Source organism: Colius striatus, chromosome 2 (genome assembly GCF_028858725.1).
Source record: "Colius striatus isolate bColStr4 chromosome 2, bColStr4.1.hap1, whole genome shotgun sequence".
NCBI classification, from domain to species: domain Eukaryota; kingdom Metazoa; phylum Chordata; class Aves; order Coliiformes; family Coliidae; genus Colius; species Colius striatus.
In genome coordinates, this window is record NC_084760.1 from 65,710,682 (window position 1) to 65,734,663 (window position 23,982).

At 52.4% G+C, this 23,982-nt stretch overlaps 1 protein-coding gene across 3 annotated transcripts in view; it reads right to left on the minus strand.

Moving 5' to 3' along the window:
• Window positions 1-2,108: 2,108 nt before the first annotated feature.
• Window positions 2,109-23,982, minus strand: part of RRBP1 (ribosome binding protein 1) — a 76,851-nt gene continuing 54,977 nt past the window's right edge. For all 3 annotated transcript variants that reach the window (XM_061990877.1, XM_061990879.1, XM_061990878.1), the window contains exons 2-22: window positions 23,120-23,822; window positions 18,927-19,075; window positions 18,612-18,734; window positions 17,491-17,643; window positions 17,214-17,332; window positions 16,300-16,453; window positions 14,985-15,123; window positions 13,725-13,912; window positions 13,512-13,549; window positions 12,135-12,225; window positions 11,364-11,456; window positions 10,905-10,997; window positions 10,711-10,791; window positions 10,530-10,613; window positions 10,119-10,211; window positions 7,947-8,018; window positions 7,662-7,757; window positions 7,100-7,183; window positions 5,020-5,103; window positions 3,932-4,030; window positions 2,109-2,665 (exon numbers count right to left, since the gene is read on the minus strand). In XM_061990877.1, coding sequence (XP_061846861.1) covers window positions 2,627-2,665; window positions 3,932-4,030; window positions 5,020-5,103; window positions 7,100-7,183; window positions 7,662-7,757; window positions 7,947-8,018; window positions 10,119-10,211; window positions 10,530-10,613; window positions 10,711-10,791; window positions 10,905-10,997; window positions 11,364-11,456; window positions 12,135-12,225; window positions 13,512-13,549; window positions 13,725-13,912; window positions 14,985-15,123; window positions 16,300-16,453; window positions 17,214-17,332; window positions 17,491-17,643; window positions 18,612-18,734; window positions 18,927-19,075; window positions 23,120-23,822 — 2,775 coding nt within the window. In that variant the 3' untranslated portion in view covers window positions 2,109-2,626. The remainder of the gene's footprint in view (window positions 2,666-3,931; window positions 4,031-5,019; window positions 5,104-7,099; window positions 7,184-7,661; window positions 7,758-7,946; window positions 8,019-10,118; window positions 10,212-10,529; window positions 10,614-10,710; window positions 10,792-10,904; window positions 10,998-11,363; window positions 11,457-12,134; window positions 12,226-13,511; window positions 13,550-13,724; window positions 13,913-14,984; window positions 15,124-16,299; window positions 16,454-17,213; window positions 17,333-17,490; window positions 17,644-18,611; window positions 18,735-18,926; window positions 19,076-23,119; window positions 23,823-23,982) is intronic.

A 23,982-nucleotide genomic window follows, 5' to 3' on the forward strand; every position in this document is an offset into this window, starting at 1 on the left:
ACAGTGTGACTTGCCTGGAGGAAAGGAGATAACCCTCAGGTGAGGGGTATGTTACCAAAACCTGCTGTTGGGAGAGCAGGGGCTGGCCAGCCCTCAGCCCTTTGTGCTGCTGGGCAAGGCTTGGGTTCTTCTTAAACCCCTCAGGATGTCCTTCCCCTTCCACAAAGGTGCTGGGGGAAGAAGTCCCAGTGGTACCACTCCAGGTGCAGACGATTCAGCAAAACTTCTTTCCCCAAAGAGATGGGGGTTTTCAGCTCTGCTTAACCAGATCAGCACCTCTCTTTCTTCCTAAAACTGGAAGGGCACTGTGTTCCCCTCACACTGAGGACACCGAATCTGCTCCTGTGCAGCTTTTGGAGCCCCTCAGAGCCCACCTGCCCTGCAGCACACTGGGGATGCAGACAGCCCCCTGGCACTGGCTGTTCGGGGTGCTTTGTTACGCCTGGATATCTGCTCTGCTTTGCACAAGACCCCACAACAAAGGAAATCACCATTGCAGAAGCAGGAAAAAAGCCCTGAGAAACCAAAAGGTTGCATCACTTCACTGTCCCTGCTGCTCTGGGGCCCTTGCTGCTGATGAGGAGGGGTGGCAGCCACCCTGGGACACTCAACAGCTCATTCCGGCCTGGGGGTTGGACGAAGCTTTTTTGCAATTGTGGTAAAACCCTGGTGTTCTCTCACTTTTAGGGCTCTTAAAAGCCAAAAGGTGACAGGCCAGGTATGCTGCTCTGGGGCAGGAGATGATGCTGATGGTGTTGAGGCCCTTTGTTCATGAGGGCCTCCCCATATGCCACAATGTCCAGAACAAGAAACCATTGAGGGGAGATGGAGCCATCAGAGTCTGGGCACTTAAAGGATCTGCTGCCTAAGAGTATGCAGTAGTCCTGAGAGCAGGGCTGGGAGGGGTGGGCAGCAGCAAGGCTCATGATGATGAGTGTGTGGGGTCTCAGCCATGATGTAAAAGGGCTGAAGCCACCCCACTGGGACACAGCTGTCCTGACAGGCCTGAACTCCATCCCCCTCCATCTGCTGAGGAACTGCAGGCAGTGAGCTGTGGAGGGGTGTCACTGGTCCACCCACCAAACGGGCAGGGGGCTCTCAGCCTTAAGGCTCAGCACAAACCTTCAGCAATGGGTGGGAGGCAGAGTTTTGGGGGAGGGAGGGCACACAGGAGAGTGGCTCTCAGCTTCCCTTTCCTCAGCCAGAACTCAGCAGGAACCCTTGTCCTTGCTCAGCCAAGGCTGAGGCTCTCACACACCCCCCTTTGCACATCCTTTCTCCATCACAGTCCCCAAACCCACAGTGCTGAGGGGAAAGGACAGATGTCTGCCCAGTCCTGCCTGCATCAAGTCTCTGGTGTCTAACACAGAGGTTGAGTGCACACTGCTTTCCCCAAGGAAACAAAACAGGAGGTGGGCCTGTCCCTCAGCCCCCTTCCCAGCCATGGCTTTTGTACACCCTGGGAGGACCAAGCACTTCAGGGGCCTTTCCCCTTCCCTCCCTGCTCCTCTCAAATCCTGCTGATGTCAGTGCCGGGCTCAGCAGCTTTATTGTGGGGAGACAGGCAGTGAGCTGTCACGTGGCCTCTGCCCCTTCCTAGGGAACCAGCTTGAAAAAGAGAAAAAAAACCCCAACAAATTAAAAATTACAAAGGAGGGAGAATAGAGGGAGCAAAATTAAAGAAGAAAGCCACAAGAAGGAGAGAGGAGAAGGCTGGAGAGGCTAGTGGGAGGACCACCACCACGCAGCATGAGAGGGCAGCGCTGAGGGTTAAGGAAGCAGCAGGAACAGTTACCGCAAGGCTGACGTGGCTCATCCCCCCCCTGCCCTGTCCCCACAGGACACCCTGCCCTGGGACACCCTCTGTCCTGCTCACACAGCCTCTGGGAAGGAAAGGAAAAGTTTCTCTCCTTTGCTTATATTGGAGCAAAAAAAACAAAGCGAGAGGATGGCTTTTGTGGCACAATCAACTGTGGGGAAGGATAAAGGATCTGCTCCTGGCCACAGCAAGATCCTTCTTTAGTGATGCCAAAGACTTGCCTGGCCTGCAAACTTAAAGAAAAAATAACCCAACCACCACCAGGAAAAATCGAGCAAGGCCAATCTCCTTTGAACTGTATCATTTTAATTGCATTGACACCCAGAAATACACCAAAGGATACGTGCCAAGAGCCCCCCGGCAAAGGGAGGCTTCCTTCCATGGTGGGCCTTTCACACTTAACTTTCACTCCAAAAACAAAAAAAAAAAGGAAAGAAAACAATTTAAAAATAACACCATAAAAATTGCACCAGTTGATGTACAAACAGAATTCCCTTTTCACACACTCGTGGGATCTGCCCTGGCAGGAGGGGGAGGCCCCAACGCAGCCGGAGCAGCTCCCTGGGCAAGGAACAGTTGTACAAAACAGTATGAAGATTTCCTTACAAACACCCAGCTGCAGTGTTTAACTGGCTGAGGGGGTTGGGTAGATATATTTTTCTCTTTCTTTTTTTAGGTTTCAAAACTAGGGTTTGGGTCACTAATGGCTTGTATCTTTTATCTACAGTAAAGTCAGCATATATCTTTTTTAAGGAATGTGTAAGGCATTTTGGTAAGTTGAATGGTAAGGTCCAGGTCAAAGGCTCATCAAACTGAAGTCCCTTCCTTCGAGCTGTCCTCTTCCCCCTGGAGAAGGAAACCAAAGGTGGGTTACCCAGATGGGTCTCAAACTTATTCTCATGGCAGAATCACAGAATGGTAGGGGTTGGAAGGGAGCAGCACAATCCTAAAGCAGGTTCCCCTCCATCAGGTCACACAGGGTGGAGACTCCAGAGTCACTCCAGAGAAGGAGCCTCCACACCCACCCTGGGCAGCCTGTGCCAGGGCTCCCTCACCTCAACACCAAAGAACTTTCTCCTTCTGTTTAAGTGGAACTTTTTGTGTTCCAGCTTATGTCCATTACTCCTTGTCCTGTCACTGAGACAACAGAAAAAGTGTTGCCCCATCCTCCTGACATCCAACCTTTTAAATACTTGCAAGTATTAATAAGATCCCTCCCTCAGTCTTCTCCAGGCTGAACAGTCCCAGGTCTTGCAGCCTTTCCTCATAAGAGAGATGCTCCATTCCCCTCATCATCTTGCTTAAGCACTTCACAGATGGGCTGGGTCCTGCCTTCTAGGCAGAGAACCATGGCCACCATCTTGTGTGGGTCCCAGGGCTATCCATAAAGCCACCCAGGTGGTTCCTGGCAGCAAGTGCCACCTCATCTCTGGTTTGAAACCACTGCCTGAGACGTGCTTCCCCGTGGCCTCTATCAGCATCAAGGCCATGGCCACCACAAGTACCGTTTCCTGAAGCTGTTCTTTCAACTTCTTCACCGTTTCTCTCTCTTTGGCCAGTTGGTCCTGGGTAACTTTCAGTAGCTCCTGTAGTTTGGTTGCTGCCTGGCCCAGGTCCTTTGTTAGTTTTTTTTCTTTTTCAAGTCTTTCCTACGTGGGAGTCAAAAGAAGGCATCTGCCTGAAGCTCCCTTTGCCAGTTGGGTGACCTTCCCCCTTCCAAAACAACCTGGGATGATCATGGGTCTGCCACAAGCCAGAGGAGCACCCAGCTCCCTCCCCTCCGCAGGGGCCAGAGGTCACCCCACCAGCTACAGCTCACCCAGGTTTCTCTGGAGATGACACAAGCTGACACAACCTGAGAGGAGCAGAACAGTTTCCCAAGATGTGGGAAGTTCAACTTATGAGAACATTTGCTCGGAGCATCGCCCTTATCTCGGCCAGCACAGATGAAGTGGCTGTGACTTGCATCCTGCTGTCCTTCAGATATGTTGGAGCTCACGGCCATCCCTGGGCAGCCCCACCATCCTCAAGAATACCCCTATTCCTGCTTGGACACAACCTTTGCTGTCTTGCCTGAACACTGAGCACAAGACAGAAGGGCAGTGAAATCACCTTGAGATGCTGGGTCTCTTCTGTGCCTGAAGCTGCTGCATTTTCAGCCAGTCTCAGCTTTTCCAGCTCTGCCTGCAAACTGCACGCCGATCTCTGGGCCTGGCAGGGGAACACACACTCACATAAGCACAGGAGCCCATGGCAGTGGGCACCTCCTGCATCCTGCCCTGTACAGCCCCTGGGCCCCCAGCAGCCCCTAGTGAAGAGTTATGTATACAGTCTTTGTTGGATGGGTGGATGCCAAATGCAATGCATTGAGACTCAAGATAAAGCCCTTAACCCTTAAGGGAAAGAGCTGGCAAAAAAACTCCATGGGGGGATTAGGAGAGGGGAAATTTAAGGGGCCAGCAATGCCACATGACTTTATCATAGAATCATAGAATGGTAGGAGTTGGAAGAGAGTTTTAGAGATCATCCAGTCCAACTCCCTGCTAAAGCAAGTCCAACTACATCAAGTCACACAGGAACATGTCCAGGTGGGTTTGAAGACCTCCAGAGAAGGAGCCTCCACAACCCCTCTGGGCAGCCTGTGCCAGGGCTCCCTCACCTGAACAGTGAAATAGTTTTTTCTTATGTTTAAGTGGAACTTTTTGTGTTCCAGCTTCATCCCATTACCCCTTGTCCTGTTACTGGACACTACAGACAAAAAGTGTCACCCCATCCTCCTGACACCCACCCTTTAGGTACTTTTAAGTGTTGATGAGGACCCTTCTCAGTCTCCTCCAGACTGAACAGCCCTAGTTCCCGCAGCCTTTCCTCGTATGAAAGATGTTCCAGTCCCCTGATGATCTTGGTGGCCCTGTGCTGGACTCTCTCCAGCAGTTCTCTGTCCCTCTTGAGCTGAGGAGCCCAGAACTGGACACAGGACTCCAGATGAGGCCTCACCAGGGCAGAGTAGAGGGCGGGGAGAGGAACCTCCCTTGAACTGCCACTACAGGAAGTTCTTCAGGTGTATAGAACAGAACGTGGCAATGTCTGAGATACAGACCAGGATGGGGAAAAACCTTCAAATTCATTATTTCTCAGGCTCCATTAGCAGCCAAGAACTCATCAACACTTTGCAAACCATCCTCCTTGCCTGCACTTACCTCCTCCAGCTCCAGTGCCAGCTTTTGCCGCAGCACTTGCTCCTTCTCCACCAGTGCTTCATTTTGCTCCAGCTGGGTTTTCAACTGTGTTGAGAAAGAGGAAAACAACACACCAAAACCATCATTTTAAAAAGACCCAAGAGATGAGCCAGCAGGGACATCACCAGGAAAGTTGGTCTAGGTAAAATAAATGATAACTGCAGCTTTCCCCAGGGCATCGAAGGGCATCCCCTGCCCACCCCACACACCAGCTGGGTGCTGATGGCAAGCCTAGGGCTTGACTTTGCACTGCCAGATTTTGCCTGTTCCTTAGGCAGTGCCAGCTGGGACTGGGGATGAGAGGCCCCCCCATAGCAGAGGACATGCCTGGCAGGTCCCCATGCCCAGGGGAAAGCTCCACACTTAATGGGATTAAAGGAGAGAGACAGAGCCCAGCTCACGGCAGTGCTGGCAGGAGGCATTAGCTGCTGCTAATGCCCTCAGCCCCGCTCCAGCAACACTTACAGATCCTCTGCAATCCTAATCCCCACTGGCTAGGAAGGGATCCAGAGCACAGCAGCTCTGCCAGGGTGTCCCCTTCCTCTGAGGAAACCCAAGCCCCAAATCTAACAGGGCACTCTTGCATGGCGACATTGGCCCAAGGGCTTGCAGCATCCCCTGCATTAGAGATGCTGGGACAGGACAAGGGATGTGGTTAAGGGGCAGCACCTCCACAGGCAGAGGTCTCACCACCCTGACCTCAAGGGCTGCAGGCTCGCTTGGCTCAGCTTGTAACCCTACTACTTCTCCACCCTGTACATGGCTCTTCATCTCGCTCAGCTGCTGCCTGACCTGGAAGGAGGACCAGCAAGCCTGGCTGAGTTACACATCCCCCTAGTGCAGCCATTACATGACCCACAAGGACCTATAGATCAAGTTTGCTGCCTTTTTTTTTGCTTGCACACAGGCAGAAATATTTGAGAAGCCACCTCAGTTTTGGTGAGAGGAGGATGGTACCTAACCCAGGCTGCCTGAGGCACAACAGCTCCTTAAGGGTGCAGAGCACAATCTCATGCCTCATCTGCTCTCATGCTATTATTTGCCACTCTTGGTTTAAAGTCACTGTTGAAGGTTTGCACCCACGTAGTTGAGGTGTTGAATAAAGCCATTGAGGCAGGGTCACAAGTCCTATTCTGGCATCCATCACAGCTGGGATGGCTGGGGAGGCAGTCACTGGAACACCTTTCCCCCTTCAATTAAACCAATTAACCTCCCCCTCCACTCCATCTACCAGAGCTCCATCCCTCATTGCAGCAGCATTGGCAGTCAGGCTGCAAGCTACCAGCACGCCTTGGCCAAAAGAAAGGGAAGGTCAACAGATGAACACAAAGGTGTTTCACTCATCTAATGAGATTGAGGCTAATGAGGACCCTGCACCGTGTTCCCTCCAGAGGAAGGAGCTGCATCAGCTCCTGAGCCAGTTGCAAGGCTGGGAGGGAGTCACTGCACTGAAGGGAAAGGGTACTTCCAACTCACTCCACGCCAAGCAGCTCTGCAAGGCAGTGGTACCACCGAGGATTTCAAGAATGACCTCCTGAGCCTCTCACAATCAAAGTATGGATGTAAAAAACAAAAGCTCTTATGGTTTTGGCAGGTCTGTTAGCTCTCCTATCCCTATATCCCAGCCCTCTTCCTCACTTAGCAGCAGAAACCTAGCCACATCCTTCAGCTCCCCCAGCAGTCCCTACACACGCGCTGCACAGCCTCAGTCCTCCCAGCTGGAGGCAGATGGATGCTGAAGGCACCCAAAGGCCTGCCCCAGGGTGATGTTGGGGGAACCAGTGCCCTGTGGTGGGGTGGATGGGGTTTTTCTGCTACACAGCAGCTTGCACAAGCCCTGCTCCCCCTTCCTTCCCGTCCTCATCCTGGCAAGAAGGGCAGGAAAATAAACCCCTCCTCCTGGGTCTGGATCACTGGGCTTTCCTGGGCATTGGCTGTGTCTCCCTTCCCTCTGGAACCTGCAGGGAGGATGTGGGCTCCACAGTGGGGTTTGCAAACTATCTCCAGTTGCTGCCAGGCAGCTCCAGGGGACATCCCTTACCAGGGCAAGTTCCTTGCTCTGCTTCTGGGTTTCCGTCTTTGCTGCCTCCAGCTGCTCCTGGGACTCTGACAAGAGCTGCCTCAACTGTCAAGAAGGAAGAGAAAGTTAAAAAAAAAAACAAGAGAAAACCTATTTATGCACTTGGTTGTGAAGCCCTTTGGCCCAAGGAAGCATTTTTATGATGCAACATCTTCTCAAAGAGGCCATGACCACTTACTGACTTGCCTGACGATGCCTGCTCAGAGAGAGAGAGATGGTCCTGAGACAGGATCACCTCACCTGAGCCACAGAAATCCCACAGGCCACCAAGAAGCAGAAGACAGCATTTCCATATAGATGGAGATGGCCCATCACCCATCATCTCCCTGTTCCATTACCTTGCCAGTGGATCTCCTGACTTTAGGTGTCTATAGCCCAGACTGGCACAAACATCTCCATCTGTTTTTCTCCTGCAAAGCTGCAGACCCCTAGGACATACCCCCAAATCCCCTGAAAGTGGGTGGGTGGTGTGTCAGGCTTGGAAGAAAGAAGCATTTAAGAAGGTAACAGCTGCCAGACTTACAACTTCAACTTCTTTTGTGTAGTTCTGGCGTTCAGAGCTTGCTGTCTCCAAGTGATTTTCCAGTTGTGTTTCCAGAAGAGAGGTGTATTCCTTTATCTGGATTAAAAGGGAGAAAAGCAGGGGGGAGATTGATTAAGGTCCAACACATTCCAAACATCCCATAGTCCATCCCAGGGAAAAGAGGTGGACCCATCAGGAGACGGGTTCTGTCTCAGCCCCAGCCCAGCGCACACATCTGTTTGGCACCTGCACAGGGACCTTCTCCCACACTCCTAAAAGCCTCACCTGATCTGTGCTCTGCAGATCTGCTTTCAACTTCTCCACCATGTCTTCAAGGGATTTCAGCTGGAGTTGAGACTAAGCCAGAAAGGATCAGAGAAGGCCAATGAACAGCGTTTCACGGAACACTAAACAACTTTCATCCAACAACAAACCAGCCACTGTTTCGCTCCCACCTCTCCCACTTCATCCCGCTCCCAAGTGCGGAAGGGACCTCACATCTAAAGCAAAGCCTGCAGGGCAGGAGCTTCTCTTCCCAGGGAGGACAAGTCCAACAAGCCTAGGCTGTAAATTGTGCAGCAAGGTAACAGCCTTTGCCTGCAGGACTTCAGCTGGCTGCAGGCAGCTTTCAACACCTGAGAAACCCGCCTGGATGCATTCCTGCATGACTAGATCTAAGAGGACCTGCTTTAGCAGGGGTGGTGGACTACATGATCTCTAGAGGTCCCTTCCAACCCCTACCATTCTGTCATTCTGTGAGAAACTGGCACCAGACTTGCTCCAAGTTCCCTACTGAAAGCACCTTTGGTTTGGAAGCAGCGAGGCAGACTTTGCAACGAGGCTTTGCTGTTGAGAGAAGCCAAGCTATCAGCAAAAGCTTGGGGTTTGCACTTAAACCCAGGCTGCTTTTTGAAAAGGACTCCACTGTCACCAAATTTTTTTGCATGTTTGGAAAGGAGGAGTTCACCTCTTGTCCACAGAGAGGCAGGGCTGCTCTGGGACCTGCCCCAGCCACCAGACGCATTCAGTTCAGCCCATCACACACACCTCGCTGCCAGCACACCACCAGCAGCCACGTCATCCCCAGGCAATCCCACACCAGTTCTCAGCAGCACCATGGGATGAGAAAGCAGAGATCTCCTGTACAAGAGCTCCTTGAAAAAGCAGAGATCTCCTGTACAAGTGCTCCCTGAGAAAGCTGAAGTCTGTATAACAGCTCCCTGAGAAAGCAGAGATCTTCTGTACAAGAGCTCCCTCATGTCCCTGCAGCCCCAGGTAACTTTGAGACCCCGTGTAATGGATGAGGAGCAGCCAGACTATGGAAAGTAGCTTCATCTCTGTTCTGAATTCAAGGGGGAGGAAATAACTTCAGTCTGGTTTGCAGAAAAGGCACGGCCAGCCAAGTTCTCCCAGACTCCAGCTAAGTCACGAGCTCATGAAATACGCTCCCCACCGAAGTCCTGGGCAACAATGGTTCTCTGGCAGCTGCCAGCTGGCTTCTTAACTAGGAAGAGCAGCAACCAGAGCTGGACAGACAGCTGGACTCAAAACTATGTGCAGTACGTGGCTTGGACCTCAGCTCCTTTCTGAAGGCTCAACAAACGCCAACTCGGTCAACCCGAGTGTTGAGAGCAAGCCAAGTTCTGAAAATGGGACTACAGGAGCCCTGCACATGCTCTGCTCCCAACAAGCCAGCACCCACCAGAAGGGCTCAGCATTTCCTACCATCAGAGCTCAGACTGCTGAAGTGATGATGTGGTTTCCCAGCTACCACATGCCTGAACCAGGGAGCTGCAGCCATTCCTCCAGCTCCATTGGCAGGGTCCATGCACACATACCAGGCAGGGAGGTAGGATCCAGGAGCAAGAGCAGCTTAGCTCCTGCATGAGGTGGGCTTCTTGTCTGCTGGTTTGATGACAGGAGCGGTGGGTTTGGGGAGAAGACAAAGTCCTCACGTCTCAGAGCTCAAGGTTGGCAGGAACAGTTTAGGGTCACTATCTGATTTCACAGAATCACAGAATGGTAGGTGTTGGAAGGGACCATCCAGCCCAACCCCCTGCTAAAGCAGGTTCCCCTCCATCAGGTCACACAGGAAAGTGTCCAGGTGGGTTTGGAAACCTCCAGAGAAGCAGCCTCCACACCCTCCCTGGGCAGCCTGTGCCAGGGCTCCCTCACCTCAACACCAAAGAAGTTTCTCATTCTATTTAAGTGGAAATTTTTGTGTTCCAGCTTATGTCCATTACCCCTTGTCCTGACATCCAACCTTTAGGTACTTGTAAGCAATAATGAGATCCTCCCTCAGTCTTCTCCAGGCTGAACAGCCCCAGGTTCTGCAGCCTTTCCTTATAAGAAAGATGATCCAGTCCCCTCATCCTCTTGGTAGCCCTCTGATTTATAGCCAACAGCCCCTCTGCTCCTATAAGTCCAGCTCCATGAGCGACAAACCCAAACACACACCTTCTGAAGCTCTTCTTCAGACGCCGTGAGCTTTGCTTTCCACACTTGCTCCTCCTCCTCCACACTCTTCTGCAGGTCTCGAAGCATTCCTTCCTGTGGGCAAAGCCTCAGCTGAGCCTCAACTTCCTCCAGCCCTCACAAGTTGAGCAGTGGTAGGGCTGCAAGCCCTGGCATAGCCAATTCCTCTCCAAGGATTTGGGCCAAAGAACAGATGACAAAATAAGGTGCCCCCATGCCGTATCCCACCACCACCAGGAAGGTTTCCAAGACAATTAAGCTGAAGGAGGCTACAGAGATTCAGGTTTCTCCTATTCCCTCATCTCACTAGCAAATGGGCTTTCACATGGCAGCCCACCAGCACACTGAGGGATGCCCATGAGGTATTTCTAGTGGCAGACCAACCCAACTTACTGTCTCTGCAAGGATGGCTCTATACTGATCACATTCTGCTTGTAAAGTGCTTTGCGCTTCCTCTGCCTCTTTAAGTGCTGAATCCTGAAAAGAGAAGGACGGGATGGAGAGAGGTGAGGAAAAGAAACCAGTGACCCTCAGACATTCCCTCCCCTCTCCACTTTCCAGCCCCTTCACTTACAGGAGGCTCTGTTGTAGTTGTCTGCTGCTTTAGCACACCCACAACCTTCTCCTTAAACTCTTGTAGCCACGTGGCATAATCCTGAATTGGGGGGTGGTGGGGAAAGGAGGGCAGGGATGAAAAAAGGATGCTTAGACATCTCTCCTTCCCATGTGGAGGAGGCTCTGCAAGGGTGTGAGAAGGCTGATGCCCACCTGCTGTGAGGACACCACGAGCCCAGGGAGGGCGGAGAGCAGCGTCTGCTTGGTTTGTGCCTGGAGTGCATCCAGCTGTTGGGTCAGCTCTTCCTGTAAGAGGGACAAACTGGCATGGCATGGAGGTCCTGGATGCCTGCTAGCCAGGCTGACAAAGACCAGTTCTGCTCATCTGTGCTTACTAGGGTGGGCTGGCATGTGGAAACCCACCAACAGGGAAAACTGTTGCTGCCAAAAACACCCCTTCCAGCTCACCCACCTTCCCCATTGCCTGAGCAGGACTTGTACCCAGGACACATGGCCCCCAAGACAATCTTTGAAGAAGCTGGCAGGAGGGTTGGGCCAGCACTGTTCCTAAGAAAGTAGGCAACCCAGAGCAAGCATTTCTGGTGGCTCAGGGCAGAGGAACATTTTCCTTAAAACAGCAACATCATTGCTGGAGAGAAACACCAGGCTCACCTTTGCTTTTGTAGCAGCAAGTAATTTCTCTTCACACGCCTTCTCCACCGTGGCCAACGCTTCCATTGCTTTCCAGTTCTTCTCACGAAGGTCCTGTCAAGAGCAGACACAGAGGGCAATGAGCCAGGCATCAAGCCAAAAGCCACCAAGCTGCTCGTTGACACTGGGGAGGATTTGAAAACCTCCTCTCACGAAATCAGGCAGCAGTCTGTCGTTTTTGTCAAGGGTCTCCCACCCCACTGCTCATATGTGTCCCTTTCCCCTCCATCCTTGGCAGGGGACCAATATATTGCATCGCTCAGGATGTGGCAGAGCAGAGCTGGACGGAGGCAGGAGCTCCAGAAGCAGCTCTCAGAATGCCCACAGCTGCCCAGAGAGTACACAGGCCACCTGAAAGGCTGCAAGGTCAGCTTCCCACAGCTGATACCACCTTGTAGTAAAGGGATAAGGAGCAGAGGCACAATGAGGTGTGAAGGACTCCTGCTCAGGCCAAGACCCAGCTTACCAGGTCTTAAACCTCCCAAGAGAACAGTGGGCAGATACCTACACCCAGACAGCGTCCATCAGCTGGAACTGTACGGCCTGCCATGGAGATTGCTGCTCTCCAGGAGCTGAGGCAGTGCCTCCAGTGCTCCATGGGGCTGGAAGAGCCTCTGGCCACCTCACAGAATCATTGTTATCCCACTACCATGGGTTGTCATTCAAACACCAGAGCTGTGGGGTTTGGAGGAATAAACTGAGAGCAGCAAAAGCTGAGCTCAGTTCACTCACATTGTTTTTCACCTTCTGCTGCTCCACCACCTCTCGCAGCTCCGTGGCTTCCCTTTCCAAGGATGAGAGCTGCTCTGTCTTCTCCTGGAGCCTAGAAGGGCAGGATGCAGGAGTGAGTCTCAGCATCCACTTCCCTCCCAGGTAAGCAAGCTGTTGACAAGGAACCACAACCCTCCCTGTCCTGGTCTATCCTATCCTCCTCCTGGATCTACACACAGCAGGAGGAGGGAGTGGGACTAAAACCCACATCCATTGCAATGCTGGAGTGGGATCTAGGTTTCTATTGGCTTATCAGCAATAACAATCAAAAGAGTAGCTGTCTGGCTGTAAATCCAGGACAAGAGGAAGAAGTAATCTGATCCAAAGGCCAGCTGACACAACTGGGACTGCTCCTGACATGCTGCTGTCCACAGTTCCTTAGGCTTGAAAGAGTCCACAGCTCTGCATTTTGAAAGCATAGAATCACAGAATGGTAGGGGTTGGAGGACATCTTCAGAGTTCATCCAGTCCAAGTCCCTGCTAAAGCAGGTTCCCCTCCATCAGGTCACACAGGGACATGTAGGAGGGTTTGGAAACCTCCAGAGAAGGAGCCTCTACACCCTCCCCGGGCAGCCTGTGCCAGGGCTCAAAGCATCATCTTGAGTAACTATAAATCAGGGCTGCCAAACAGAGACCTCAGAGCCTGCAGCTTCTCTTCACACCCTCAGATCCATCATCTGCCCTGACAGGAACCTCAGCTCAAGCAGATCAAGGAAGGTTTAGGTCCTTGACAAGAACCACCAGAGACTCTTGGGGTTCCAGGACAATAGAACAGTTGCTGTCCTTGAGAGGAATGCTGGATACTTGCTGGCTTTGGGGGTATCTGCAAAACTCTTCCCCTGTGCAGAGCCTGAGCCTTCTTGGAGGTGCCCTGCACATGGACAAGGGGCAAAAGGCACGAGTCAGGACAAGGGAAACAATTAAATGCCATTAAACTTTTCTGCACTGGGCAGGTGGAAGAAGCTGTCAAACACTGGGATGGGGACCCAGTGAGGTGGTGAATCTCCATCCTTGGAGATACCTGGAAACAGTCCACAAAAGCCTCCTCTGGTTGGCCCAGCTTTGAGTAGGAGCTTGGATCAGAGACATTCCACCTGCAGCACTGCCACCTCCTATTCTGCAGGACCATTCAGCCTCCCCTTGCCTGCCAGCAATTACAGTCCCACTTCAGAAAGAACTGGTTGTTATTTGGGGCTGGCACTGCAGCCAATTGATATTTTAAACACCTATGTTGGCCATGATTAACCTTTTCTTCCCAGCTCCACAGTCCCCAAGCCTGGGACACATGGGCAGCAAGCTAGAGGTGCTGCAGCACTCATCACATGCACCTGCACCCACCTTGACTGTAGCTGCTTCATTTCAGCTTCATTGGCTGCCTGGAAGAGAAAAAGCACTTTTGTTACCTGTCCAAGGCACATGATGCAGATCAGCCCTTTCTACAGCATCCCAGAGAAAGACAGCACAGGTACTGTCTTAACAAACTGCAAAAGCATCCACTTGAGTGGTGTAACCCCCTCTCCTCCTCCCACCCCAATTAAACAAGCATGCAACCTGCACGTCTCTGTCTTTTTCTGCCTCTCTCCTCTGGTTGGCCTCCAGTAGAGATTCAATAGATTTGATCCTCTCCAGGAGCTTCGTATTCTCCAAACTGGCATCTTGCAGTTTCCCCTTCACACTGTCCAGCTCCAGCAACTTACTTTTAACGTCTGCTTCCGAGCTCAGCAGCTTGGCCTGCAGTTCTGTTAGAGGAAGGGGTTAAAAACATGGTAAGGTAGGTGCAAACAAATCCTGAGATTCCCCATCTTTCTCTGTCCAAGCAGGACTCTTGGCCAAAATTCACAGAATTACAGAATGATTGGGGTTGGAAGGGACCTCTACAGATCATCCAGCCCAAGCCCATGCTAAAGCAGGTTTCCCTCCATCAGGTCACACAGGAACATGTCCAGGTGGGTCTGAAAACCTCCAGAGAAGGAGCCTCCACACCCTCCCTGGGCAGCCTGTGCCAGGGCTCCATCACCTCAACAACAAAGATTTCCCTTGTGTTTAAGTGGAACTTTTTGTGATCCAGCTTATGTCCATTACCCGTTGTCCTGTCGCTGGAGACAACAGAAGAAAGTGTTGCCTCATTCTCCTGACACCCACCCTTTAGATACTTGTAAGTGTTGATGAGGTCCCCTCCCAGCTTTCTCTAGTTAAACAGCCCCAGTTCCCATAGCCTTTCCTCATAAGATGTTCCAGTCCCCTCATTATCTTGGTGGCCCTGTGCTGGATTCTCTCCAGCAGTTCTGCTTCTCTTGAGCTGGGGAGCCCAGAACTGGACACAGCTCTCCAGACACAGCCTTACCAGAGGAGAGCAGAGGGGGACAACCTCCCTTGACCTGCTGGCCATACTGCTCTTAAATGCATCCCAGGATGCCATTGGCCTTCTTGGCCACGAGGACACATTGCTGCCTCGTGGTCCGTTTATTATCAACCAGTACTCCCAGGTCTCTCTCTGCAGAGCTGCTCTCCAGCAGGTCAATCCCCAGCCTGTACTGGTGCATGGGAGTGTTCCTCCCCAGCTGCAGGACTATGCCCTTGCCCTTCAAAAGCAGCTGGGGCTTGTTTCAAGAGGTATAGAAAGGGCCAGAAGGGAGAAGTGTTGGAATGGCATCCTGGGAGAGGATGATGGACCAGTCCTGTGTCCTGTCCACACTCACATGGAACAGTCCAAATCAACCCCAGGCCTAGGTATCCTGCCCTGACCAGCCCCACCAAGCACCCTGAAAGCTCTGCCCCACAGTTCTCCCTGCCCTGCCCTGAGGTCCTCACCAGCAATGCTCTGTTGCTGTCCTTTGGCCTTTTCTGCATCTGCTACCAAGCTCTTGTAGCTGCTCTGGGTTTTGCGGAGCTCATCGCTTACTTCCTCCAGCCTCTTCTGCAGTGTTGCCTCCAGCTCCCTTTGGGAAGCCTGCACAGAAGGAAGAGAAAGCTTTCCACAGCGTGTCAGGCACCCAGCCCCATTGGAAGCAAAACTCCATGTGTCACACGATGCTATTTTTCAGCTGTGCTTTGGGGGGGGCGTTAACCCACCCTCCCCTTCACCGATGAAGCATCTTGCCTCATGCCTGATCACATCCCAGCCTTCAAGTGGGAAGCAGACAACACCCAAAGGCCAAGACCACAGTCACCCTCCCCTCCAGAGACACAAGTTTAGAAAAAACAAAAAATCCCTTTCAAAAGCCCTGGTGCTACAGCCCAGCCCCAGCCCAGGGGGTAGAACTACTGCCGTGGTGTTTAACAGGATGGAGACACCCAGCCACATGTTACCATACATAGAAGAATTTTCTGTGTGGTTTAGGCCAGTTTGGCACCTTCAGATAAAGGTGTCCACTGCCACCTTTGTGAAGAGGCAATTCGGAGACCATAGCACATGCAGGAGAGACATGTGACAACCCTTCCCCTGTCTGCCAGCCCTGGAGTAAAGAAGTGCAAGAACCTGGGATCAATGGTCCCAGCCCCCAGCTTAGCCAGATCCCAGCAGGAGCCCTGCCACCCTCCCAGGAGGTACTCTTCCCTGCATGGGTACAGCCTGCCTGCCTCCTCCTTCCACCAACAGCGTGTTCAGGGGATCTACTTGGTAGGTGTCTTCTAAACATCCCTAAAATCTCCAAACCCAGCCACACCCTGGGACAATGACAAAGCCACAAGCTCCACCTCCTGAACCAGGGAGGGACAGCAAAGGGCTTAAAAGCAGCTGAGCCAAGAGAGAGTACTCACACCCCCATGAGCACAGGCTGGTGGGATGACAGTGGGCTTCCTCTCTTGCCTTAGGGTACCACCCAACAGCATGCACCACCTCAGCTCACCTTCACCCTCATCCTCATCTTCACACCACAAAGGCCCATGAGCTTCACAGGTGAGAAAGAGGAACGGCATCACATTCTCTGAGCTTTGTTGGTGATGATGCACATGACAAACTAACAGGGGGGAGGCAGTTAAGAGGTCTGCAAGGCTGTTTGCTTTCCAACCACAGATGCTGCATCTCCCTCCAAGCTTCTCCCACAGCCAAACCCACAGATCCCATGCAACTGAGCCACCTGCCCCATCTCTGCAAGGCACGTGGGTTTGTCGGCGCCTGCCTGACCTGCAGCTGCTCAATCTGCTTCTCCGAGGCCGCTGCCTTCACCTCCCAGCTCTTCCTCTGTTGCTCCTCTTGCTGCAGCCCCTCTGATTTCTCAGAGAGCTCTTTCATCAGTTTGTTGCATTCTTGCCGGAGCTTGGCCAGCTCAGCATTCTGCCTGCAGCAACAGAGGCAGGGTTAGTTTAGCCCCACAGGCCAGGCAAACATCTCTGCTGTCACCTTGGGGGGAACACATCTTCCCCAGGGCCCCATACAGGACTTGAAACATCTCAATGGTTGTGTTTGCCTGTTTCTAGGGCATGCCCGGTCCTTCAGGGAGTGGGTGGAAAGGCTGACAAATCACTTTTCAAGAGCAGCCTCTCAATCACAGGAGACATTCCTTTCTCATGAAGTAGAGGATTGGAGGATCTGTGCTCCCAGACACAAGAGGAAGAGCTCTAAGCAGCTGGAGTCCACTCTGTAATTATTTGACTGTTGTTAATCACCAGCCATTTCAGACTTTCAGTAAAAGGTAGTGTGAAATTCTTCTCCCTGGTTTCTCTTTGTTCTGCATACCTCAGGCAGGTCTCAGTTCTCTGCAGCATCACTCGTATTAAAGAGCCAACTGCATTTCTTCTTAAGTTTGAGAGTATGAGCTCCCCTAAGGGGAAAAGTGTCACAGCTCCTTCTGGACCCCTTTCCCCCCCACCCCCGCCACTGCCTGCTGTCTCTAGCATCAGTGCAGGTGACACCAAAGCAGAGGTTTCCCCTGCCCTTCCACTTGGGAAGAACATCCTTGTTTCCCCTGAAATTTGGCAAGTAGTTGAGGTGTCTGTAGAAGCACCTTGAAGAAATGGGGCAGCCAAGCCCTATGGTCAACCAACCCCAGGGTTTGCCAGGGGGCAGCCCCAGGCTCTGCCCCCCTGCCCCAGCCTTACTTGCTCTCCATCTGGCTGGTGGCCTGGTTGAGGGCGTCCCTCAGGATAGAGTTCTCCTGCTGCAGGCGAGCCAACTGTGTGTTGGGGCCATTCTCCAGCTGCTCCTGCAGGGTCCGGATCTAGAGGAGCCCAACAAGGGGGATTTAATGCTCTCCCTGGGAATCCCACATCAGTCCTCAGTCAGTTTTGTCCCTCCCCAAAGCTCCTGGTCCCTTCACACATCTCTGTGCCACTAAAAGCCACCCTGAGGAGCTGCAGGGCCCAGCATGGGGCTCACCTTGCCCTGGAGCTGCTGAGTTTCGCTGATGTGGTCCTGGTAGCTGGCCTGCATGCGCGCCTGCAGCGCTGCCAGCTCCCGCTCGCGGGCCACCAGCTGCTCCTTCAGCTTGCCCTCTGCAGCCACTGCCTTGGCCCGCTCAGCAGACAGCTCCTTTGAGAAGAGAAGGTACCCAGTTAGTCCTCAGCAGAGCAGTTCCCCCTGCTTTAAGGGGATGGGGAAGTGGTGGCCTCCTAGCTCAGAAGACTTTTGGAAGCTCAGCCTTTTCGGAGCTGCCCCATGCCCAGCTAAAGCCAGTTAGCACTTACATTTCTTCCTTCATTTTGTTTTGGGCTCTGTGGCCACTGGATGCCACTGTTGTTCCACATTGGGTCAGCTAAGAGAAAGGAGTTAAGACAGCCTGCAATTTTGTTTCCCCCCCTGCTAGGATCAACAACATCACATCAAGTTTGGGTGCAAGGCAGGGCACTTGTTTTTTTTAAGAACTCAATAAATAAACACTCTCCCTGTCCCCTGCCGAGGCTGAGCTGCTCTTTGGCCAGCTGGGCAATGCCGTGCCACTGCCCTGGCAGTCTGCACGGGCAGGAGGGCAGCACGGCACCCAAGTGCATGGGATGGCTTTGCCCTCTCTTTTCCTGCCTGCAGGCAGATGGACTCACCCCGAGTCCAGACAAGGACTGTCTGTTCTGACTTCAACACCCAAAAAGAGGTGGAGGCAGGGGGCTGAGAGGCGGAAGGGAGCTGTAAATAGGATCAGGCTGCTTAAAAAGGGACTGCTCAGCATCTTCTCAGCTCAGGGGAAGGGATTTCTTTTCCTCCCTAAAGTAGCATAAAGGTATAATGTCTTATGGGAAGGGATTTCCCCTGCTAACAGGCATTACCTTGTGGTTCTTTGGGCCAGTGCCTCCCTAGGCCAGATCAGGCCCAGGAGAGGTGGTCAAGTGGCAATCTCCTCTCCCCTTTTTGGGGAGAAAACAGCAAAAACAGCAAATGGGTAAAGGGCTCAGATTGCTCCTGGGGGGCTTCAAAGAGGGATGAGATGAGGGGAGCGCGAGGCACCCGGTGAGCTGTGACAAGCAGAGCCCACACTGGGGACGCCGGGAGGGCCACATGGCACTTACCTTGCCCAGCTCCCGCAGCTTGTTTCTGGCAGCAGATGCATCTTCCTGCTCAGCAGCGAGCTGCTTCTCCTTCTCTTCCAGCTGGCGTTTCAGGACAGCCACTGGGTCACCCTTCTGAGTGGCCTGCGGGCACAGGACGGTACATCAGCGGGCACTATCACCTCTGGGCCCACCCCTTCTGTGCAGCATCCTGCCCTCTGCTCCAAGGGAAAACCCATCTCTGGTCTCAGAAGACTAAGCCTCGAGGCCAGGCTGCCCAAAACCAGGGTGCCTTTCCCCAGCCTGCCCACGCAAAGGAGGTGGCGGCAGCCCTACCGTGTGCCAGGTGTCCTGGATAATGCCCGCTTTCTCCGTCAGGATCTCAATGAGCTGCTGGGCCTCCCCCTCGCTGAACACCATGCTGCTGACAGTGGAGACAAGCGTCTTGTACGGCAGGTAGAGGGGCCCATCTGAGTCCACGGGTGCTGAGGGAGAGAGAGAGGAGGGCTCAGGAACTGCTCGAGCCAACGGCACAGCCAAGTAGCGTGACCTCAGCTGGCTTCAACCCCTGCAGCTGCCATTTCAAACCAGGATCCACCCAGGTTTCCACGGTCAAGTTTGAAACTTCCCCAGCTGAAGGCAGTACGAGCAGTGCTGGAGACAACACTCACCGCACACATGTGTGCTTCTTGAGACAGCCATCCCCTCTGCCTGGCTCTACTATTTGCCCTACCAACCTAGTGCCATCCTCCATCATACTGAGTGATTCCCAGCAGGAGCTGGGCGTGCTTTGCCACTGCCAGGGAGCTCAGACGTGTTGGGCATCAGAAGCTGGACCTCATCACGATATAACCTTGCTGAAGGATGTCAACCCCATGCAGTGGTACCAGTGAGGCAGAGGACAGCACGGGTATCTCCTACCACTCATCAAGCAGGATTGTTCCAGCTCTACACTAAAGGAATTACATTACTCAAATATCTCCTATGCTCCTCTGCTGACCCAGGAAAGCCAAGGAGCATCAGGAACCATGGTGTAGGATCACAGTGCACATGGTCACAGTGGTGGGTAGTGGTTTAGGAGTTGCTGTGCAGTATCTACGGCTCAGTGGGCTTGTTCTCCAAAAATATCACAGAAGAAAAAACAGTTTGGGCTCCAGTAGCTCCAGAGCCTCTAAAGCCATTAACACCAGGGTCTCTTGAACACAGACCTCAGGCCCTGCAAGCAGTAAAGTCAGAGAAGGAGGACAAGGAGGGGTTGCAGTTGTTGGAGCAGAGATTTTCCTGCATCCCCTGGAGAGGAGCCACGCTGGAGCAGGTTCATCCTGAAGGACTGCAGTGGGGGAAAGGTGTAAGGTTGAAGAAGCAGCAGAAAGGACTCATTATGGACTGACCACAGCCCCCACTCCCCTGTGCTGCTTAGGGAGGGAAGGTAGAGGAGTCAGGAGGGAAGTTTAGCTTGAGAAGGAGGGCAGAGGGCAGGGGTTTTGTCTCATTTTCTTATCTATTTTAACTGAAAATAAATTAAATCAGCTTTCCTCAAGTCAAGTCTCTCTTGTCTACAACAGGAATTGCTAAGTGGGCTCACACTTCATTCACGCTGGGAACTGCACAGACATAGGACAGCACATTACATCCCCTAGCCTGGTCCTGCTGGGCAGAGGAACCAACCAAGCAAGCCTCCAGGTGGCATTGTGTGCAAGTTAGCCTCTCGCAAGGCAGGCAGAATGCAAAGCCCACCTTGCAGCTGGAAAACATATCCAGGGCAGCTTGCCAAGCTGTAGCAAAAGGGAGTCTACACTGCTGCTGAGCCCGTGCGAGGTCAGAAACCTCGGGCCTTACCAAAGGAAGCTGCGAAACAGGAAGCAGCCACGTGGCAAACCTGTCATGGGAAAGCACAGTGAGGACAAGGGGTGTGAAGAGATGCTTCTTGAGGCCATGGGTACACACGAGACACAAGTGGCCCTTACGTGGAGCCCCACACCTGGGACACTGCAGCCCAGACCAGGCATCCATGCACATGTCATGGGAGAGCATGGCTCCTGCTGTCACCAATCCCGGATCCAAGCACATGTTAACCACTTGCAAGCAAGTTTTTATGTGATGCAGGAGGCTAAAAATGAATCACAGAATGGTGGGGGTTGGAAGGGACATCTAGAGACTATCCTGCCCAACTCCCTGCTAAAGCAGGTTCCCCTCCATCAGGTCACACAGGAACATGTCCAGATGGGTTTGGAAACCTCCAGAGAAGGAGCCTCCACACCCTCCCTGGGCAGCCTGTGCCAGGGCTCCCTCACCTCAACACCAAAGAACTTTCTCCTTGTGTTTAAGTGGAACTTTTTGTGTTCCAGCTTATGCCCATTACCCCTTGTCCTGTCACTGAGCACTACAGAAAAAAGTGTCATCCCATCCTCCTGACATCCACACTTTAGGTATTTTTAAGTGTTGATAAGGTGCCCCTTCAGTCTTGTCTTCTCCAGGCTCAGGAGTCCCAGGTCCTGCAGCCTTTCCTCATAAGGAAGATGCTCCAGTCCCCTGATCATCTTGGTGGCCCTGTGCTGGACTCTCTCCAGAAGTTCTCTGTCCCTCTTGAGCTGAGGAGCCCAGAATTGGACACAGGACTCCAGATGAGGCCTCACCAGGGCAGAGTAGAGGGGGAGCAGAACCTCCCTTGACTTGCTGGCCACACTCTTCTTGATGCATCCCAGGATGCCACTGGCCTTCTTGGCCAGAGAGCACATTGCTGGCTCATGTTTAGTTTGTTCTACACCAGCTCTCCCAGGTCTCTCCCTGCTGAGCTGTCCCCCAGCAGGTCAATCCCCAGCCTGTCCTGGTGCATGGGGTTGTTTCTCCCCAGCTGAAGGACTCCACAGAACCACACAAGGGGAAAACCATATGAGAGAAAAATACCCCAAGCTGCTCATCAGATTTGCCATCTGTTTCGGCGCTGAGCCCTCTGAGCACTTTGAACACCCATTTTTATCTGCCAAGGGATAATTTGTTACATGTGCCTTAGAGGAGAGACCATAGCTGCCAAAAGGCTGCCCACAATACCTTGGTCAAACTGCAGCAAGCCTGGTGGTGCAAATAATGCCGAGAGCTTTCCTCAGAAAAAAACACCCCACAGGAGCAGCCAAGGCATCACTCTTGGCTTTTAAGACATGCAGAATCAGCACTTCATAGCCAAATGAGTGGACATTTGGAGCAGCCAAAAAACCTCTCATGTTAACAAGTGCTAAAAGTTCATCTCAGCTGTTACAAGTTGGATTCAGGGCCACAGTTTTCAGCATTAGAGGAGTATATCCCTGTGTGCACACGCCAAACCAGCCACCTCCAATTTTCCCCACACCATCGCTGCGATAATCTCCAGCAGCAGCTGCTCAAAGCGTTTCAAACCTCAGTTCTACGTGGAAATGGCCTTTAGTAAAATCTTTCCTCAGAGGAGCAGATACAAGGTTTTAATCCAACCTTGGGAGACCACACTCTGCAAAGTGTCCTGCTGAGTAACAGGTCCTCTTACAGAGAGAGTGTGCAAGCTGCCAGGCTCAGAGCAGCCCAGGTTTGGATGTGCTGGAGAAAGCTGCCAAGTAGTGGTGTATAAAGACATGAAGCCTATGAACACCACGTCATATCTTTGAGAACACCTCAGAGATTTCTCCCCCATGTCCATAAAGGCACACTTCTACAGGTCTGAAAACACTCAACGTTTTTAGTGCCTGTAGTTATCACTTCATCACAAATAAAATCCAAACTGTTCACATTGGTGCAACGAGGCAAGAATCCAGCTACAGAGTCATTTCTCCCCTCTCTATACCTATGTACATCCTAAAGAGTCAGGACCACCTTCTTTAATCTCTTCCATCTCTGAGTCAGTCCAGAGAGGCATGAACAGTTTCCCTGTGACACAACCAGAGTTACTTCCCTCTATCCTAAGATCAGCCCTCTGCAGTGTAAAATCCCTTGAATCCTCTCTCCTCCAACAGGCTGTTTTTCACTTCCACTGAAAGAGGAAACTCTAGCAGTGTTACTTCTCCCTGGAGAAGGGTGGTAGAGCTCCTGTGTGCTTTAATCATCAGGAGTGGAGGGGGAAAACACTTCGTCTTTGCTTTTCACCTGGAATGTCCAGCACCTTGGCAGCTGTCCTCTCCCCCAGGGCAGGCACATGCACCTCCTGTTCATTCTCAGTGTGCAGATTTGCTCAGAGACCCGCAACCAACAGCAGGTCCAAGATGAACATGTAACTAACACTGCATGCTGGACCAAGGAGCTAAGCACTAAATGGGGGTGGCCGATGCAGAAGGTGACACATTACAGAGTGGAAACAAGTCAATAAACTCTTGACTTCAACTCTGCTTCCCCTCAGAGAGAACTACACCCCAGTGTAGCCATTTTCAACCCACCTTGGTGCATGTGGTTCATCTCACCAGAGACAGCCTTTCTGGACTCTTCTCAGAAGAGATCTCTGGTTTAATGGCACCAAGATCCCTGGTGCCTCCCTCCATGGCCATACATGCAGAGGAATCAGGCCTTACCCGGCTCACTCTTCTTCTTGGATGCAGCCTTCTTCTTGACAGGTCCATCATGCTTCTGCTCCTCATGGATCAGAAGAGCCTCTGTTTTCTTGACGGGAACGGAGCCGAGCTGCGGAGCGCTTTGCTGTGTGCCAACCGGCGGCACAGCCACCACTGGCACCTCCTTCGGGGTCACCTCCAAGACAGGAGAACTTTTGGGGACGCTGATGGGAGGAGAAGCCACCAAAGGGCTAGGAGCAGGCTCTACCTTCGCCACCTTCTTCTCCTTCTTCCTCTTCTCCTTAGGCGAGGGAGCAGGTTTCTCCTTTTCCTGGGGGGGAACTGACACCGCTGCGATGGAAGACTCAACAGGTACAGGCTCAGGCACCATGGCAGGCTCGAGAACCACATCCTTGGGAGAATCTGTCACTTCCTGAGCCACCTGCTGCTCTGGGATCTTTCCATTAGGTTTCTCTTCCTTTTTCTTTGCTTTTCCTTTTTTCTCCACAGGTTTCTCTTTTTTCTTTTTCTCTATCTTCTGCTGCTGGGTCTTCTCAAGCTCTTTGCGTTGCTTGGCCAAGGCTTCCTCGTAAGACGTCTCCTTCATAGAGAAGGTGGACACCAGGAAGATCCCGATGGCTGATATCACCATGAAACCTCCAAAGACCATAACACCCAGCGTTTGAGGGTCATACACATCCATCCTTGCCTTATTCTTCTGTGCCTGCAAGACACCAGAATAACAGTTAGGGAGTGGGGTGGGGAAAGAGATGTAATGACCTTTCTGGGCAGGGAGTTTCATGTGGACATCTGTGTCTCCAAACAAAAAGACAAATGCTCAAGATTCACACATGTCTGGTAAGGGCAACCTGCCTACACACCCC